At 41.5% G+C, this 18,817-nt stretch overlaps 1 protein-coding gene across 1 annotated transcript in view; it reads left to right on the top strand.

The window, feature by feature from the left end:
• The window catches only part of DPYS (dihydropyrimidinase), an 80,418-nt gene that overhangs the window by 23,746 nt on the left and 37,855 nt on the right, over positions 1 to 18,817 (top strand). The window contains exons 5-7 of the mRNA XM_042972997.1: positions 9,793 to 9,949; positions 10,887 to 11,028; positions 13,157 to 13,299. Coding sequence (XP_042828931.1) covers positions 9,793 to 9,949; positions 10,887 to 11,028; positions 13,157 to 13,299 — 442 coding nt within the window. The remainder of the gene's footprint in view (positions 1 to 9,792; positions 9,950 to 10,886; positions 11,029 to 13,156; positions 13,300 to 18,817) is intronic.

Raw genomic sequence — 18,817 nt, 5'->3', positions numbered from 1 at the left:
TTCCCCCCCCCAGCATACGACCTCTCACATGTGATCAAGCAGGAACCCAGAGGGAGAAGGGAGTGGGTTGGACATGAATGATGCTAAACTGTTCACATGGTGACTGTATCAGTCAACCCAAGGGCAGGTTCCTGGGGAGTATAGAGCGACAAGCACTTTTGGACCACACTGACCTTTTATTCATTTATTATCTAACATAATTTCTGAACACAAAAGAACAATACACATCTATTCATTGTTATCATGTTTAAATAAGAAACAATTCAGCCTATAGATTTATGCTATGAACACTTCCTATCTGTAAATACCTTTGCCAGCCCATTCTATCACCAGGGCCTTACCATCAGAGTGTGGTCCCTAGAATGCAGCATCAGCATCCCCTGAAGCTCTTTAGAAATTCGGAGCCTTGGAGCCCATCCCAGACCCACTGAATCAGAATGTACACTTATAACTGCAACCCCAGGTGATTCATATGCATATTAAAGTTTGAGAATCACTGCTCCAGGAAGCACGAACGAGATCCAATTATTAATTCTTTATTGTAGTAGCCTAACAGTACAATGCTATTAAGTTGGATATTATTATTAAATTGCCAATTATCTACCCAGAAGAGAGCAACATGATGGTCAATGATGATATAACAACCAACATTACTTGTTGAGTGCTTAATATGTCCCTGGCACATATTTTGATGTCTTAAATCATTTCCTGTTTTGCTATATGTTTTGTCATTAATGCATTTTGATATATGCTATCTTTTTAAATTATCATAACAATGCTTGAGCTAAGTTTTATCAGTTTTGTGACTGATAAAACTGAGGCTTGGAAAAGTTTGGTAAATTAAGCCCAATATCACTTACTAGTAGGTGTTAAACCTGGAATTCAGGCCCACGTCCATCTGACCCCAAAGCCCCAATTTTTTCCCATTTTCTCCACTCTGTTCAAGAAGAAATTGATTTACAGAGTTTGGAAATGCAGATATCAGGTTCGTATTTAATTGGCTTTGGTGTTTGGCCTTCCATTGAAGTTTTTATTTAAAGTGTTATCATCAGTGTGTCATTTTTTATCATTATTAAAAGAGAAACCTGTAGTTGGAGTGACGGCACCAAGATGGCAACATTCCTGATTTCGCTCCCCCTCACGAGAACAGCTAACATCTATTCAAAGATAAGACGCCACTGAGAGAATCCCAGAACACAGGGCTGAGGCTGAAGCACCCCCTGCACCTCACAGACCAAGACAGACTGCATTACAAGAGTAAGAAAAGAAAGGGCACCTGGGTGGCTCAGTCAGTTAAGCGTCTGACTTCGGCTCAGGTCGTGATCTCGCGGTCCATGAGTTCAAGCCCCGTGTCGGGCTCTGTGCTGACAGCTCAGAGCCTGGAGCCTGTTTCAGATTCTGTGCCTCCCTCTCTCTGACCCTCCCCCGTTCATGCTCTGTCTCTCTCTGTCTCAAAAATAAACAAACGTTAAAAAAAAAAAAAAAAAAGGGCGCCTGGGTGGCGCAGTCGGTTAAGCGTCCGACTTCAGCCAGGTCACGATCTCGCGGTCTGTGAGTTCGAGCCCCGCGTCGGGCTCTGGGCTGATGGCTCGGAGCCTGGAGCCTGTTTCTGATTCTGTGTCTCCCTCTCTCTCTGCCCCTCCCCCGTTCATGCTCTGTCTCTCTCTGTCCCAAAAATAAATAAAAAACGTTGAAAAAAAAAAATTAAAAAAAAAAAAAAAAAAAAAAAAACAAGAGTAAGAAAAGTGGCTACATGTTGACCGCATTGTGCCACTCCCAGGCCAGTGCAGTAGAGACAATGAGTAGAGGTCTCCCTGGGCCTCTGGTTCCTCCAGGGGGAAAAGAGGATTTCAGGGGACTCTGCAGGGCCCCCCCATTGGGAATCTGACTGTGGTAAAGAAGGGAAGGGCTGCAGCAGCCAGCACTCAGATCTTGACAGAGAATTCATACCTGCAGTACCCAAGTAATAGTCCCAAACAGCAGCTTGACTCATCTGTACAACCAAGTTGGGGGCACACTCTGACTCTGACCACGGACCTCTGTGGGGTGCAGATCTTCCTGATTTAGATCTGTAAGCAAGGAGGTTTGCTGACCCTAGAGCCCAGTTTGCTCATGCCCAGGCAAGGAGCTGAGTCACAACTCCACCTGCTGAGGGACTGCCTTCCAACACTGCCTGACGGGACAGGCTGGCAGCAGCTCCTGGAAGCTGTGTGGCCCAGCAGTGCTCAAGCCGAGAGGAAGACAGGTAGACCTGAGCCAGTACCACGCATGGAGGCTCCCCATGCTGTGCATAGGCAGGGGATTAATTCATAGCCAAGGCTGAGGGTAGCTCCTGGCCCCTTGCAACCAGAGAGCCTGTTTGGGAAATTGAGAATAGCTTCGAGTGGCCCCAACCTCTCCTGCGCAGGCAGTGGGGCTGTGACAGAACCCCACCCACTGTGGAGAGTGTCTTCTGGTCTCATCTGGCAAGAGAAATGGCGAAGAAAACATCTGCAAGCTCTGTGGTCCAGCAGCTCTCAGACCAAGAGAAGAGCAGACAGAAGCAATAGTTTGCGGAGCAAAGCCGATGAATGGCACTGTTTGGCCAGGGAATGTGGGGTGCAGTATGGCATGAGTTAAGGCAGCAAACAGAAAGCTTTACCAGTTTTAGGGCTACTTTGCCCCCTGTGCCTGGCCAAGGAATCTCACTTATAGCCCCACTTGTCACTGAATACAGTCTTTAGCCTGTCTAACCAGAAAGCTTAACCAGAGCACACAGGAAGGTGCTCTGCCCATTCAACAGCCTTACAGTGGCACTTGAACAGAGAGCACAGCCAGTGGCTTCCCCCACCTGCAGAGTAAAACCAGTAGCCTCACCTGACAGAGAATTCAGCGCACACCCAGGCTTGATTTGGGCCCTCAGACAATGAGCTGTAATGGCCTCGAGTCCAGGCCTGCTGCCCTGCCAGGGCAGGGAAGCTAAGTCGTAGTTCCACTGGCTTCTGAATATAGTATCCTGACCATCTAGGAAGGCTGACCACAGATTTCAGGCCAACCACAGAGCCCATCCTACAGCCTCACTTGGGTAGAGAACCAAGCCAGCAGTCTTATCCAACCAACTGTCCTCAGCCAGTGGCACACCCCATCCCTGTCCCCAGAACCCAAACAGTTGCGTCAGCCAAAAATAGACCTTAATAGCTGGCCCCCACTGGCCCAGACTCATTACCAGCAGACACACTCAGAAACCCAAACTGAGCGGACTGGTGAATTGTCTCTGTCAAAGCAACCCTGTAAGGTCTGGAAGAGGACCCCAATTACTCTAATGTGCAGACTACCAACATAAGAAATCAAAGATCACAAAAAAATTGGGTAAATATGATACCATCAAAGGAAACTAATAAAGCTCCAACAATTGACCTTAACAAAAATGGAGACCTATGAAATGTCAGACAAAGAATTCAGAATAATCCTATTAAGGAAGTTTAGTGAACTACAAGAAACAGACGGGCAACTAAATGAAATTAGGAAAACAGGGCATGAACAAAACATTTGATGAAGGCAATAGCAACCATCAAAAAACAAACAAAACCCAAAAATCTTAGAGTTAATAAAATAGAATAATTGAACTGAAGAGTTCAACAGGGAGTTTCAGAAGTAGACTCGACCAGGCAGAGGAAAGAATCAAGGGCTGGATGATAGAACCTGGGACATTACCCAGTGGGAAGACTAAAGAGGAAAAAAAGAATGAAAGAGTGAAGAAAGCCAACAGGCATTATGGAACACAGTGAAAGAATCAAAAACAACATTCACGTTATGGCCATTCCAGAAGGAGAAGAGAAAGAGGTGCCAAGTGCCCTTCCCACCCTGGGAAAAATGCTCACCATGACTTCCTCTACTTTGAGTTCAAGCTATAGTGGAGGCTCCCTCTACTTTTCTTAATAAAGCTATTGCCATCTCTCCGCTTTCTGTCTTCCTAAAACCTACCCAGACTTCTGGCCAGCCCCGGTCCCTCCTTCATTCTCAGAGCAGTTGTGGGTATGGGCCATCTCTTGTACAGCTTTGCCAGGGTTTGGGTGTGAACTGGGAAGAAAGAGATAGAAATGCACATTCGGTCCACCAACTTTAACTTGAAGCCTGAGGTTTCCCTTTGTTCATATCTTGATGTTTTCTTTTAACACTTGCGATAAAAAGCAAAAAGCGGGTTACAGGAAAAAGAATAAGAATGTCATGGGCAAGCCATTGAAATTGGAGTTGCTTTTGACAGTTTGCAAGGAATTTAAATTTCATGCTTATTTCTAGTCTTAGTTCCTCTAAATTGAGTAACCAGAACTAGGTTAGTTCTCATCCTTCGTGTGAGAAACCACTTTTGCAAAAATGAAGTAAGGGAACCAGAAGGCTGTACCTAGAATGATATCCTTTTTTCTTTTAGAAGCAGAATCTGCTGCCCTTGCTTCATACCCCACACATAAAGTTGGACCAACCAGCTGGATTTGTGTCACATATAGAAGTTCCCATCTGCCCGGCCCCAGACCGCTTTCACTCACTGCAGTCTTTGTCCAAATAGTGTATGTGTCAATATGTGCCATTGGCTTCAGTGACACTTTTTATTTTGGTTTGAGTAGCTTTGGTTATACACGTTCCTTTTCTCCATATATTGGCATCTGGAATTATTAATGGCCTTTCAAAAAAAATATATTGTTTACCTTCCCCTCCCTTTCCAATAGAACATGGATTCACTGTTTTTCTGGTGCTTTATTTGTAATGGTGGTGACTTCTCTCAGAACTTACTTGATGTTCTACTTATGTATATCTGTTATAATTTATTTCCCAACTATGACTGAAATTTTTAATCCCTTTTTTTAGTTTCCAGTTTAACTCGTCTCAATAGAGTTCAACTCTATTTTGTATCCATATTCCTGACTATAGGGTACAAATAGGACTCTCTTCTGAATTTGTTAATAAAATGTTTTCTTTATACTTTTTACGTAAAGAAAACCAAATTATTGGACACCAGATATATGCTAGTCACAGGGCTCTAGGCATTGGATTTGCAAAAATGATGAAGTTAATTTTGATCCTCAAGTAACTTATGGTGAACTGGGCTACACTGTGGTTGGGGTTTTTTTGTTTGTTTGATGTGATTTGGCTTTCCTTATTGGAGAAAGCTTTACTTTCCAAGTTTATTGCTGTAAAATATAAACTTCTATTACAGAGAGGTTTTAAATGTCTTATTTTCCACTTTATTTAAACTCTGTCTTTATTTAAACTCTGGGTTATTTACCTCTCCTCCCCCTGCCCAGCCATATTCCTTTTGTGTTTTAAAAGATGGGGCGAAAGGTCCATCCAGGGGCCTTTCTCTCTCTCTGTGTTTGAGTTGACCGCTGTTTGTTAGAGCTGAACAAGAGTAAGTCAGATCTTGTTATCTTATCACAAGCATGTTTTACTGATGCTTAGTAACCCGTGCTGTTCCTAAGGAAGGATTAATATGCAGCTCAATCAAGGTGATCTGAATCTCAGGCTTTCTTTTTTTGTACGTGAACATCTAAACACTCCCTTGGCCTTTAAATTTAGAGCAAGGTGATCTACCTTACGACCAACTGCAAAGCAGTTGAAGATTGGCCATTTTAAAACACTTTTTAAAAAGAATTGTGTAACCATAAGGAAACTAACATTTGTGGAATGTATTTGCTGCAGTAACAAAGTACCACAGATTGGGCAGTTTAAGCGACAGAAACAAATTTTCTTACAGTATCAGAGATTAGAAGATCAAAGTGTTGACAGGGTTGGTTCTGAGGGCAGCAAAGGATGTACTGCGGACCTCTGTCCTTTGTCTGTAGACGACTATCTTCTCCCTGTGCCTTCACAGTGTCTTCCCTCTGTATGTATCTGTGTCCAAATTTCCTCTTCTTAGAAGACCCCTCTCATATTGGATTAGGGCTTACCCTAATGACCTCATTTTAACTTAATTACCTTTATAAAGGACCCTCCAAATACAATCACATTGTGACATACTGAAGGTTAGGACTTTACCATTTGAATTTTGGCAAGGGGCACAATCCAGCCCATAACATGAAGTGAACCCAGAGTCCCAAGAAGATGCTAAGTACCTTCATATATATTGATGTATTTGATCCTCACAAAATTGCCACACTGGAGAGACATTGTGACCCCACTTCATAGAGGAGAAAAACTGAGACTAAGAACAATCAGTCATCTTGCATACGGTCGCCGTCTAAAAAGTAGCAAAATCAGGATTTGAACCCAAATCTGTGTGATCTACTCTATTATGTTGCTTCTATGTGTTTTCCTTCTCAGTGTTTTCCTTTCTGTGTAAATGTAATATTTTGAACCAAAACAGAGCCCAGAAATGTTATACTCTATCCTTCTTGCTAGGAAAAAATAGTTTTATAGATGTGCTTGGCTTTCTGTTGGTAGCCAGTGCTTCTACTCCGGGCCACCTGTGCTGGCTTCTCTGCATTTTCCAACCTTTTATAACAGATCTTGGGACTTGACTAAGTGCTATTCACAAATCTAGACAAGGTGTGAACATCTGCTTTATCACTTTCATCTGATAAATGCCTTGACATGTTTCATCATTTGGAAATCTTTAGAATCTCTTAGAGGGCAGAAGTCCTTAACGTAGGAGATAGCATCATAAGTGCAGAGACTTTTTTGGTTTTGGGCCAAACGATGGAGAAAGAAAGAGAGAACCTGTATGGGTAGACAGGGAATGATACAATGTGAACCTTGCTGAGACAGTGGGAGGAGATTAATGACGAAGATGCCCTATCTCCGGAGAGTTGTTGAAACCATGTGCCTCAAATGTAATCAGGAGAGCACCAGACTAGGACAGATATAGCACTTTTCATTACCAACCTGCTAAGCGTAGTAAATGACACCAGTAAATGAAATTGGAAAATTTCCCAGCCACAACCACAAAGACCTTGTGGTTGATTTAAACATTTAAAAACACATGCTCTTAACCAAGAAATGAAGAATAACACTTTTCCTGGTAACGCAATGTGTATGTACGATAAGTCAAGATACTAGGATTCTAATTCTGGTTATCATTTACTACCTGTGTGACTTGGGCAAATTAGTTAGTCTCATTGAGCATCAGATGCTTTATCTGTCACACCAGCTTGAGGGTTGCTGTGAAAGCCAAATGAGATACGTGAATTTCAAACTGTATTTGCAGTGCTATAAGATGTTAGATATTTTTGTTTTTCTTATTTTATTTTTGGCCTAAATCTAATAAAGCCCACAATTATGCTGAATTATCTAGTGTGATTCTCCAATTTACGAACTACCCAGTCCCTTCATTTTCCTTCCCTTTTTTACTTCTTGTATACTATCTGTTTTGTTGTTGTTGTTGTTGTTGTTGTTGTTGTTGTTGTTGTTAATGTCTTAGAACCATTGTGAAATAGGAGGTAGAGTAGTTAGGAATTTTTACCTTTTATTTAATTTTTTAATATATTTGCAGATGCTTAATGAATGGGGAGACAGTTGGAAATAGCCCAGTTAATGAAGAGTTTGTTATGTATACCAACACAGTGGCCTGTCACATTTTAAAGGTGTTAAAGCCTTCCAAAGAGATTACATGTCATCTGGTTTCAAAACAGTCCTGGCAGACTCCTGCTAGTTGCTGACGCTTTTAATTTTTCCTGAGAGCTAATAAATTTGTAGAACTTTGAAACTGTGTTCCCATCTCACCTTGATGGGCCAAATGATTGAATAGAGCATGTGATAAGAATCGTTCCCACATGATGAAGCACCACGGAAAATCCTGAGTTGACAGTTTGTAAACTGATTGCAGATCAAGTCTCTGAGTTTTTCAGTGTCTGAGCATCTGTATGTTCTCTTGGGATAGGAAGGTCACTACATGCCTGCAAGTCAGATATTGGGTCCATCTTTCTATCCCTCCAGCAAATAGTACATTACCTCTTAGTTCACATGAAAAAGGATTGCTTCTTGTTCTACACACCAGAACGAGATACAAGTGGCATTTCTTCTTTCCTGGGAGCAGGGCAGTAGGCAAGAGGATGCGGGTGGGATTCAGCATGTGTGTGTGCTGTGTGTTTGTGTGTGTGTGTGTGTGTGTGTGTATGTCTGTGTGTGTGTGTGTGTGTGTGTGTGATGAAAGTGAAAGATCTTAGCCATGGCTATCTTGGGGCATAACTTTTATTGACCATGTTTGGTACTTGGTTACTTAAGAAGCAAGGTTTGTTAGGCTTCAGTAAGCCTTGTTTCGTGGTTTGCAAGAGGAAAGCGGGAAGAGATGATTTGGGAGGTAATAGGATGCTACATTCTAGTAGTACGCGACGAAAGCAACTGGTGGCCATCCGCTGTCAGTACTCTCTGAAGAAATGAGTTAATTTCAGTTCTATATCGAGGATTTGAGCTGAAATCCGGTGACTGACTAGCCAGAGTGAGCTAGTTAGGTGTGCCAGGATCTGTTTACTCTGCGTTCACCTCTGTGGCTGCTTGGGGATGATCAGCTTGATGTCGGTGTATCTATTATTCCAACAAATGCTAATCAGAGATAGGATTCTGATTTTAAATTCAAATTTACTCTGCACTATTAGCTTTTCTAACACCGTTTGCTTTTGATGGCCTCATTTGCATGATTTTTAGAATATGCATTGCTGGCTACAATTATATTATCTGAGTGTTCTTTCTATTTAACATAAGTTTTTGGAGGAGGTTTTTTGTTTTTTGTTTTTTTCTCAAGGGTGTGAAGAGATTCTCGGTGTATTTGCAGTAGAGATATACTGTGGTTAAACTCCATATGACCATGTGGTAATTGTCATCAGGGGTATAGCACAGAAGTTAGGAGTGAAAAATGCCCAGATTCAAATCCTGACTCCTCCACTTCATTGATGGCATGTGGAGTACATGTAATGCAACTGTGCAGAAGTCATTTCACTTCTGTTATAATAACAGAAGCTATTTAAAAGACAAGCTTTTTCTTCATCTTTTAATGGAGATAATGATCGCACTTCCCCGGTAGGGTTTTGAGATCCTTTCATTAGAATGGCACACATATCAGCCAGCATTTGCTAGATCATGCTGCACTAACAGATACATCTAAAATATCAATGGTTTATAACTGCAGAGATTTATTTCTCATTCATACTCGTGTCCGTCATTGGTCGGCTCTACCTCTGTTCCATATTCTCTTCATCCTGAGGGACAACTGAAGAAGCAGTCTCTGATAGTCTAAGGTCAGAAAGAAAACTCACTGTGGCTTTAACAGCTTCTGCTTGGAAGCAGCCCATGTTACTTCCATTCATGTTTAATTGGCCAAAGTAAGCCACGTGGTCAAGCCTAGTATCAGTGAAAGCATATAATCGTCTACCACAACACGCATGGACATTGACTGGAACACAGTAGATGCTCAATAAGCAGTAGCTTTAATTTTTTTTTTTAAACCAGGTATCATTCTTTTTTTTTTTTTAATGTTTATTTTTGAGCAAGCAAGAGAGAGAGTGCGCATGAATGGGGAAGGGGCAGAGAGATAGGGAGACAGAAGATCTGAAACGGGCTCTGTGCTGATAGCAGAGAGCCCGGTACGGGGCTTAAACACACAAACTGTGAGATCAAGACCTGAGCCGAAGTTGGACGCTTACCCGACTGAGCCACCCAGGTGCCCAAACAGTAGTTTTAATTTTTAAATCCTGTTCACAAAAGGTAAATTCTAATTTGGGATTCCTATCATCTCTCACTAGCCCAGAGAAGACTAATATTTATGTTTGTCAGATGGTTCTCTTGAGAGCAAATTAAAGTACTGAATGTGTCCTTTGAAATTTCCAGGGAAAGTGGTCTATGGAGAACCCATAGCGGCAAGTCTCGGCACAGATGGCACTCACTATTGGCATAAAGACTGGCACCATGCAGCCCACCATGTTATGGGCCCACCCCTGCGACCAGACCCATCAACGCCTGACTTCCTCATGAATCTATTGGCTAAGTAATCTTTGAGCAGATGGGTGTGAAGTGTTTTGCCAAAATAAGGTGTTAGATGAGTCTCAGATTTGAATGTAGGACATCTTGTCCACCATCTGACCTTCCATCGACCTCCAGTGTCCTGCTCTACTTGACATGATAGGTGCTGGGGACTCCCTTACCTGAGACCAACGAGCAGTGGCTTAATTATGATATGGTGTCAAAATCTCCCCTGGACGCAGAGAAATCACATAATTTTTACTGAAGTTTGACTCTCTTCTAATTGTTTCCTTGCCCTTTCTATCCCGTATAGAACCGGGTCTCTTCACTGTGCTTTGTTTCTATCATTCACATATTCTTGAATATTTTTCTGTGCTGCTGTAACCCAAGAACCAGATGTGCCTGTATAGGTACATCTCTGAGATTATTCGCAAGTCAAAGCAGGCTATCTGTTGCTGGTGACACGAACATCCTCAGCCAGTTGTCACATGTCTGCCCATCACAACATTGCCATTTGGGCAGGAGCTGCCTCTGTCCATGCGGGTCACTGAGGCTCATCTTTGTGTAATGCTCTACTCACAAGGAATTTTCCCTTACGTTATTGCCAGTGACCCTAATATAATTGTCATCTAGTACATGTCATCACTAATTTCTAGATAAGAAACTGAGCTTTGAACAAACTCATAACCACAGAACCTACAAGTGAGGGAGCCTGGAACCAGTTTTTCTGGCCTGCACGTGATGGTGCATCAGGCTTCTTGTAAGGGTCTTATTTTCTAAAAGCGCTTCCTAGAATACAGATGAGTATGGATGAAACACATACTTGAAACAGCTTCTCGTTCTCCACTGCAGTTTTCTGACTTTCAGTTGAGGAGCATCAGGAGAACCGGAAAGTTCTGGTAGTTTCCTCTTGACGTCTTTTATGTATTTATCACACGCTCTGGTGTGTTCTTCTTTTCCAGTGGTGATCTAACCACAACAGGAACTGACCACTGCACTTTCAACACCTGCCAGAAAGCTCTTGGGAAGGATGATTTCACGAAGATTCCCAATGGGGTGAATGGTGTTGAGGACCGGATGTCAGTAATATGGGAAAAAGGCGTGGTGAGTTTCACGGGACCCAGCTTGTTTTGCTGAACTCTGTAACCAGGATCTGGCTTGTTTCAGGATCAGAGTGTTGCAAACTGTCAGAGAAAGGCTTTTTGATTGTTTTTATTACAGTGGAGACTCGGAATGCAGCACCATGACCACGGCCACCCCATTCCTCCAGGGTAACAATAAGAAATAATTTTCTTCTCACATAATTTAGTTCAGAAGATACATTGCATCATTATGCAGACATTAGGAGGTAAATTTAGACTGGGTACCAGGAGGATTACTCTCCAAGTCAGTGAAATGTTATAGCCCTTCTACTTGATTTCTCATGGTTTTGAATCCCAGTTCCTCATGTGTCATTGGTGTAAACACTTGGAATGACTGAAAATACATGAAGGATTTTTATTATGTTCATAATAAAGGAGAAATTTTTCTTTTTCATGAAATTTTTGTGGATGTCTCTTTTTGAGGACCGTTGAATATCATATTTTTGAAACTTCTGTGTAAAGTCACATAAATAATAATCCAAAGTCTAGAACAAGAGATTATTGTAAATACCCACAATTTAAAATGTTCTCCCTGAGCATGGAGAAGAATCAAGTGGCTAAATGTCCATATGTCAACCTGTCCAGCCATTTGACATGTGCAGTCATAAAGATCAGCAGGGGGAGACTTGCCTGGTTACCCCTGGGGCCACCATTGTCACACCATTCTCACCCATCTCTCAGAAACCTTCCCTTAGATGACACATTAACCATATCTCACACCTCAGAATCCCCTCCACATACCATTCATGTCTAACTCTTAATTATTTACCAGTTCTTGTCAATTCTATTTCTAACATGTCTCCTTATTTTTATCTTCGTGTTTACTACTCTAGTTTGAGGCCCGTCCCTTGTTTGGACTATTGCAGTAGTCTCACACCTGGTGCTCCTGCTGCTGGTCTCTCATTTGCTACGGCCTATGCTATAGTTTAGGACCAGAGCTGCCTTCCAAAGCCAAAGGACTATTCATGCTTTCTTCTCTAAAATCCTTCAATATCCTCCATTATTTGTGGGATGATATTTGAACAATTAATTTACATGTGAGGATCTTCAAAACATCTTGACAGCCCTGTCTTCTGCTAATCATCCTTTCAGCCCTTTTCACCTCTACCCAAACTCTAATCAACCCAGATGACTCTTCTGGTCTTCCTGTTTGCATAGATTTTCTTGCTGAAGTTTCAACCTTTTTCTCTGAACTTGTGCTATTACAATGAGTATGTGCATTACAGCAAACTTTCATACTACATCAAGTGCATAAATGACTTCAAAGTGATAGACTATTTCTTAATAGCATCCAGGAACTGTTATTTTATGAAACATTAAGGGGGTTTGCTCATGGGAATATTACTCTCAGGATGTGGTTCTTCATCATTTTGTGAAACATTGACACACTGATAATTAAATAACCCTTAAGAATGCTTCTAACCATATAAATGTGCATAGGGATAAACTCTCAACATTTAAAAAAAACAAATCATATCAGTTTAGAGAGACCGCATTTGTCCAAAGTTTGTCCATATGAAAATCTCTTATAATAGACTGTCCATGATTATTGGTTCATGTACATTTCAATAGCACAAAATTTAACCTCTTGAATTGATTTTTTCCTCTTTCTAGAAGTGTTGCCACTGATTTAAAGGTCTGTCTTAATTTAACTCTATCATATTCTTCGTATTGTCTACATGATCATCTCATACATTTTAGGTCTGCAATAAACAAGCCAGATTAAAATTGTAGTGGGTGGCAGTAGTAAACTCCAAACAAAAATTGAAACCACTATTGCTAACATTTAGCTGTTGTCTGTGTGATTCTGGGAAGGATGGGGGCAATTAGTGGGGGCGTGGGTGTTAAACTGACAGGTTTTTGAAAAGTTGTCTTCAGGCTTCCATGTGTTACCCCATCATCCCCATCATTATCATTGTGATAATTTAAGACCTACCAGTATCCACAGATGTGTTATGCTCCCCAATATAAGAAATTAACTACAGTTCTGTTGAGTTTTAAGAGACAAATCTTGCACCTTAATTGATAGGAGATTTTTAAGCATATGGTCATTAAAGCAAATGCATTTTCTCTCTTGGATTGTTTTACAGCATAGTGGCAAAATGGACGAAAATCGATTTGTGGCAGTTACCAGCACAAATGCAGCTAAAGTCTTTAATCTCTATCCAAGAAAAGGAAGAATCGCGGTGGGATCAGATGCAGACATTGTGATTTGGGACCCAAAAGCCACAAGGTAGGTCTAAGTTCTTGTATTCCTTAGCTTCTCCAGGGAGAAGAAGCGCTAACTTGCAAAGAAATGATTTATTGGTCTTAATCAGACTCTTCTTGTGGGTGACTTATTTAGCCTGTATTTTGTGCCTGTGCACAAGATAAAAGTTTTGATGTACAAATATCCCTTTGTTTTCCTGGACACAGAGGACAAAAAAGTTGTGTTGCTTACCATTCCTTGGATAATGCATCTGGGTATAAAACCAGTATGAATTTACCGCTTCAATGGTAAGCTTGGCAGACACCTGAGTTCACATGGAGGGACGGTATGGCGCAATGAAGAAACTAGAAGGCTTAGTTTGGAAAGGGCTGAATTGAAAACCCAAAATAATTATAGCCTTTTTAAAGCTTTCAGATAGAAAAATTCCAGCACAAAGGATGTCACTTTTAGTTAGCCAGATTTTCCAGTTGATTTCATCTTGAGCTTGTCATTCCCAGTATACTCCAGCTTTTTGTTTCCTATTTCTGTAATTCTATGTTAATATTGCAGATTTCACAAATTCCACCAACTCAGGAAAGCATTCAACAGAGGCCAAAGCTCTGGTAATTTCTCCTTGTAAGACATCAGCAGAGACAACACCTGCATCCCAATTTGTGTTTTCTATAGCCTTTGCATTTGTAATGGAGAAAACCCCACCTACTTTAATATTGTATGTGTGTGCATGTGTGTAAATAGGGATATATACACCTTCTACCCCCACTGAATGGCATTTATTCAAAGTCTACTGGGTTTATATGTTGTACTAAGCAGAAGTCTTTAGTTTCTTGGAGGTGCTGTTGTCACAAAGACCCAGCTTCAGTTGAAAGGCTCCTGGACTACCCTCTGGGGAAAAGAAGACTGAGAAGCATGAGAGCTACCATTGCTATGAGCTTAAAAAATAAGCACCAGGTATTCCTGTAGAAAAGGCTTGTCTTTTTTAGTTTAGCACTCTCTGGGGATTCCCTCAGAACCCAAGCACCAGTTCACACCACTGGCCATCCATAGTCATTGCAAGCAGCCTGTACTGAATGTGTACCATCTTGTTTCTGGTTTACAGTCAAGCAGTGCAGGGCATGGTGGTACGAACATCTTATTTAAGACGATGTCCTAAGATGCCAACGAGGAACAACTCAGGGTCTTTGTTGCTATGATATTAACAAGGAACTGTTGCTTACTTAAGGACAAAATATCTGGTTGTCAAATCATCTAGGCCCCTCTCTACGCAGAAGAAATGATGATAAATAAACTCACATTTGGAGCAGCTTCTCTACTAGACTAGAAAAAAAAAATGTCCTTGGGGAGACAAAGGGAAAAAAATTGCTTGGTCTTGGGTTGGTTTGCGGACAAATTGAGCATGCTGTGTTTAGAGAGCTCCTGGTGTCTTAAATGTCACTCTACTCACGCTCTTGTACACCCAGCAGGGACCCGCCCAGCATCATTTCTGCTGTGATTCAAACGGTTTTGATTGCCCCCAAGTACTGGGACAGATAGGTCTTTTGAAATGATTTGTGGCTTATGGAGATGATGAGACTTAATCAGGAAACCTTGAAAATTTCAAAAGGAAGAACACTATCATGCAGAAAAATATTTGTGAGAAATGGTGTTTTTGAAGCATTGCATCTGGGCGAGTCCTAATAATGATATTAATTTGCAACCATTTCTATTTGCACAGTTCTCCGTGGTTTAAAAACATATTTTTGTATCTAAAACGTGATCTCAAGGTAAAACAAACGGGACTCCCCCTTACGGCGATGGGAAGACCTTAGCACAAGGGCGTCCATGACAGGTTTGATACAAGGATCCTTGATCCAGTGTCTTTGACTTTGCAAACTTTTAGGTCTTTCAGGAGATTTGGTACCATGCTGTCTCCTAATGCCAAAGCAGAGAGCACTTTATACCATACTTGTTTGTTCATGTTCCGTTTTTTCTTCCAATCAAGTGGTCCAGTCACGAAGAGACTTCCTGGATTTGATTCTATTCTGTATTCATTTTCAAAAGTGAGGGAGAAATGAAAATCATCAATTGAGTGATCCAGTGTCTAACAGAGTGAAGAACCATGGGAGGCCATTCCTGTGGTTCTTTTTCACCCTGCACCTGGCTCTCTCTGGCAGGATTCACCTTAAGCATATCCTTGGCTGTTTTAATCTGTGAGGGTGACACCAGCTCAGGGGTAGAGCATTGTCTTCCTTAGACAACTGGACAAAGAGAAATGATCCAAACCTATGGGTGTGAATAATTCACTTACTTTATTTCCACATATATTGTTGCTCGGTGGATATTTATAGGCTGTGATTATGTCTCTTTGAGTCATGTTTTCAGACGATATAAATTTAGAGCACTTTCGCACAAGTTTTAGTTGCTGATTTCTGTAACATTGTTTTGTCCTTCCTTTCCTATTCAGTTGTTGCAGAATAGCACTTAATGATCCAGATGTTTACTTCTTATTTTTTCAGGTCTATATATTACCTGCTTGCTGCCCCTCATTTCTAGCCTAAGGTCAAACTAAAAAGTTTCTGTGCTTTTAAGTTTCTTTCTATCTCTCTTATCAAGTCTTTAATTTTCTTATTTGATGTTTGTCCTTCACTTTATAGCGGTCATGATAGCAGGAAATTAACTATTTACATTTTCATATACAAATCTTTTGAGATAAAGATACATATTGGCGTTTAATTATTAGCTCAATGTCCTCTTTACCTACGTCTGCTTACTGCGCATGCCTGGGCACAAGGCTACATAGAAACAACACAGGGGCGCCTGGGTGGCTCAGTCGGTTAAGCATCCAACTGCAGCTCGGGTCAAGATCTCAGAGTTTGTAGGTTCGAGCTTCGCGTCGGGCTCTGTGCTGACAGCTTGGAGCTTGGAGCCTGCTTCAGATTCTGTGTCTCCCTCTCCCGCTCTCTCTTTCTGCCCTTCCCCTGCTCACACTCTGTCTCTGTCTCTCAAAAATAAAATAAAACATTAAAAAAAAAAAAACTTTTAAAAACAGCGCAGCCTAAGAGCCTGCTGAGTAGGTGCTGGTCACAGCTCCATCAGTGCCAAGCTGGGGACCCAGGCAGGTCAGTTAGGGTTCCTGAATAGCCTCTGTCTCATTTGTAAAATGAGATTATTAATAATTGTTAAGCCTACCTCATAAGATTTTTTGTTAGAATCCCATGAGATAATTTATGCGAAATGTGTTGTAAATCAAGAAGGCGCTCCACAGAGACAAGATTTGTGTTGTTTTGGTTACTTCCTATTTATCTAGTTTAGCTGGTGTCGTTTCTTGCTTCAGTCTTCATTTTCAGGTGGTCACGGCTGTTCTCCTGAGGTGACCAGGGAGGTCGGTGAACCACTGGGTTCTCTGACCCTCAGATTCTTTTTAAAAACTGGAGACCTTTGTTTGTTTGTTTGCTTTTCTTTTGCATTTTGCTGTCCTTTTAAAAAATGGGGAAATGTTATCTTTACTTGGCAGGATATACTGAAATGATCCAGCCCCCTTTGGATTTCTTTGACTTCTCCTTGCTTCTCCAACCCTTTAGTTTAAGAATTTTCTGTAAGCCACCCCCCCCCATTTTTTTTGCACTATCATTATTCATCCTTTTCAATGTGAAAATTGCAGAATGTGGGAAACAGGAGAGAAGGGGTGTTTGAAGAGAGAGCTTCACAGAATAACGAATCTGCAAGAATATTTGAACAAAGAGAAAGTGTGTTTATTGTGCTTCCTATCAAAAGAGAGAATTTTGTGGGAATGGTATGCGGATTCCTTATCTAGGTCAGTCATAGCTCCGGCTCTCTCTATTCCTGGCCTGGTTGTTATGAGAAAGTTGCTCATCTGGGCTGGCTGTTCCTGACCAAAATTTATGCTGATGACCTCAGCGAGGACCTTTCTGGTGCACAACAATATTTTTAGCCTTCTCTGACTGCCCGTACAGCACCCGTAGCTTCCCACTATCCTTAGCTGCTGCCCTGCCCCTGTCTGCGTCTGCCTCTTCCCACCTTGCAGACTGAGCTCACTGAATCCTGCACACCCACGTACAGTACCAGACCACAGTCCTTACTCACTGTCTTTCTCCCTCATTAACATTCTTGAAGTAGAATTCAGTCTTTAAGATCAATGTTTTATTTCAGAATAGTTTTAGATTTACATAAAAATTGCAAAGCTAGCACAGAGAGTTCCCATATACCCCACACTCGGTTTCCGTTATTATTATCTTATATCCCTCTGGTGTATTTGTTATAATTAATAAACCAATACTGATATTTTACTATTAATTAGAGCCCATACTTTGAGGCTTTCTTAGATTTTACTTAATTTCCTTTTTCCTATTCCGGATCCCATCTAGGATACCACATGGCATTCAGTCATCATGGTTCCTTAGGCTCCAGGGTCCATGAGTTTCTCTAACTTGTTTTTGATGACCTTGAAAGTTTTGAGGAGTACTGGTCAGGCATTTTGTAGAATGTCTCTCTATTACGGTTTTTCTGGTGTTTTTCTCATTATTAGCCTTGGGTTATGGGTATAGAGTGCCATTTTCATCCCATCCTTTGAAGGATATATGCTATCAACACGACTGTCACTGCTGATGTTGACCTGGATCTGCTGGCTGTACAATTTACTCATTTCCCCCCCTCCATATTGTACTTTTTAGAAGGAAGTCACTGTGCACAGCTCACACTTAGGGAGTGGAGAATTATGCTCTAGTTTTATGTGGTTTTATAAGTTTATTTTGAGAGAGAGAGAGAGAGAGAGAGAGAGAACACGAGTGGGTTGGGGCAGAGAGCGAGGGAAAGACAGAACCCCAAAGAGACTCTGAGCTGTCAGCTCAGAACCCAACTTGGAGCTCAATCCCATGAACTGTGAGATCATGACCTGAGCTGAAATCAAGAGTTGGATGCTTAACTGACTGAGCCACCCAGGCACCCCTCTAGTTTTATGTCTTAATTGATTCTATATCTTCAGGGCCTGGCCCAGTTCAGCACAGAGTAGAAGCACAATAAAAGTTGAACGGGCAAGCAAGATGGATCCAGCCTTCCACACTGCATGCAAGATTCGTGTAATTAAGAAATGGCTGCAAGTGCCTTATACACTTAAAGTTCCCAAGAGAGTAGATCTTAAATGTTCTTACCGTGAAAAGGAAGTGGCAATTATGTTACAGGATGGTGGGGTCAGCTCATGCTTGGTGGTAAGCGTTTTGCACTATGTAAGTGTATCAAGTCACCTTAAATTCATACTATGTTACATGTCAGTTATACATTTTTTCATGTTTATTTATGTTGAGAGAGAGATTGAGAATGCAGGCAGAGGAGGGGCAGAGAGAGAATCTCAAGCAGGCTCCGTGCTGTCAGAGCAGAGCCCAATGTGGAGCTCGAACTCAGGAACTGGGAGATCATGACCTGAGCCAAAACCAAGAGTTGATGCTTAACCAGCTGAGCCACCCAGGCACCCCTGTGTCAATTATATCTTAAGGTAACTGGTGAAAAATAAAGAAATGACATGAGGGAAAGTTGGAAAGATTCTATTCAG

The sequence above is a fragment of the Panthera tigris genome, chromosome F2 (genome assembly GCF_018350195.1).
Source record: "Panthera tigris isolate Pti1 chromosome F2, P.tigris_Pti1_mat1.1, whole genome shotgun sequence".
Classification (NCBI taxonomy): Eukaryota; Metazoa; Chordata; class Mammalia; order Carnivora; family Felidae; genus Panthera; species Panthera tigris.
Note: the sequence above shows the minus strand (reverse complement) of the source record. Positions and strands in the feature narration are given on the sequence as shown.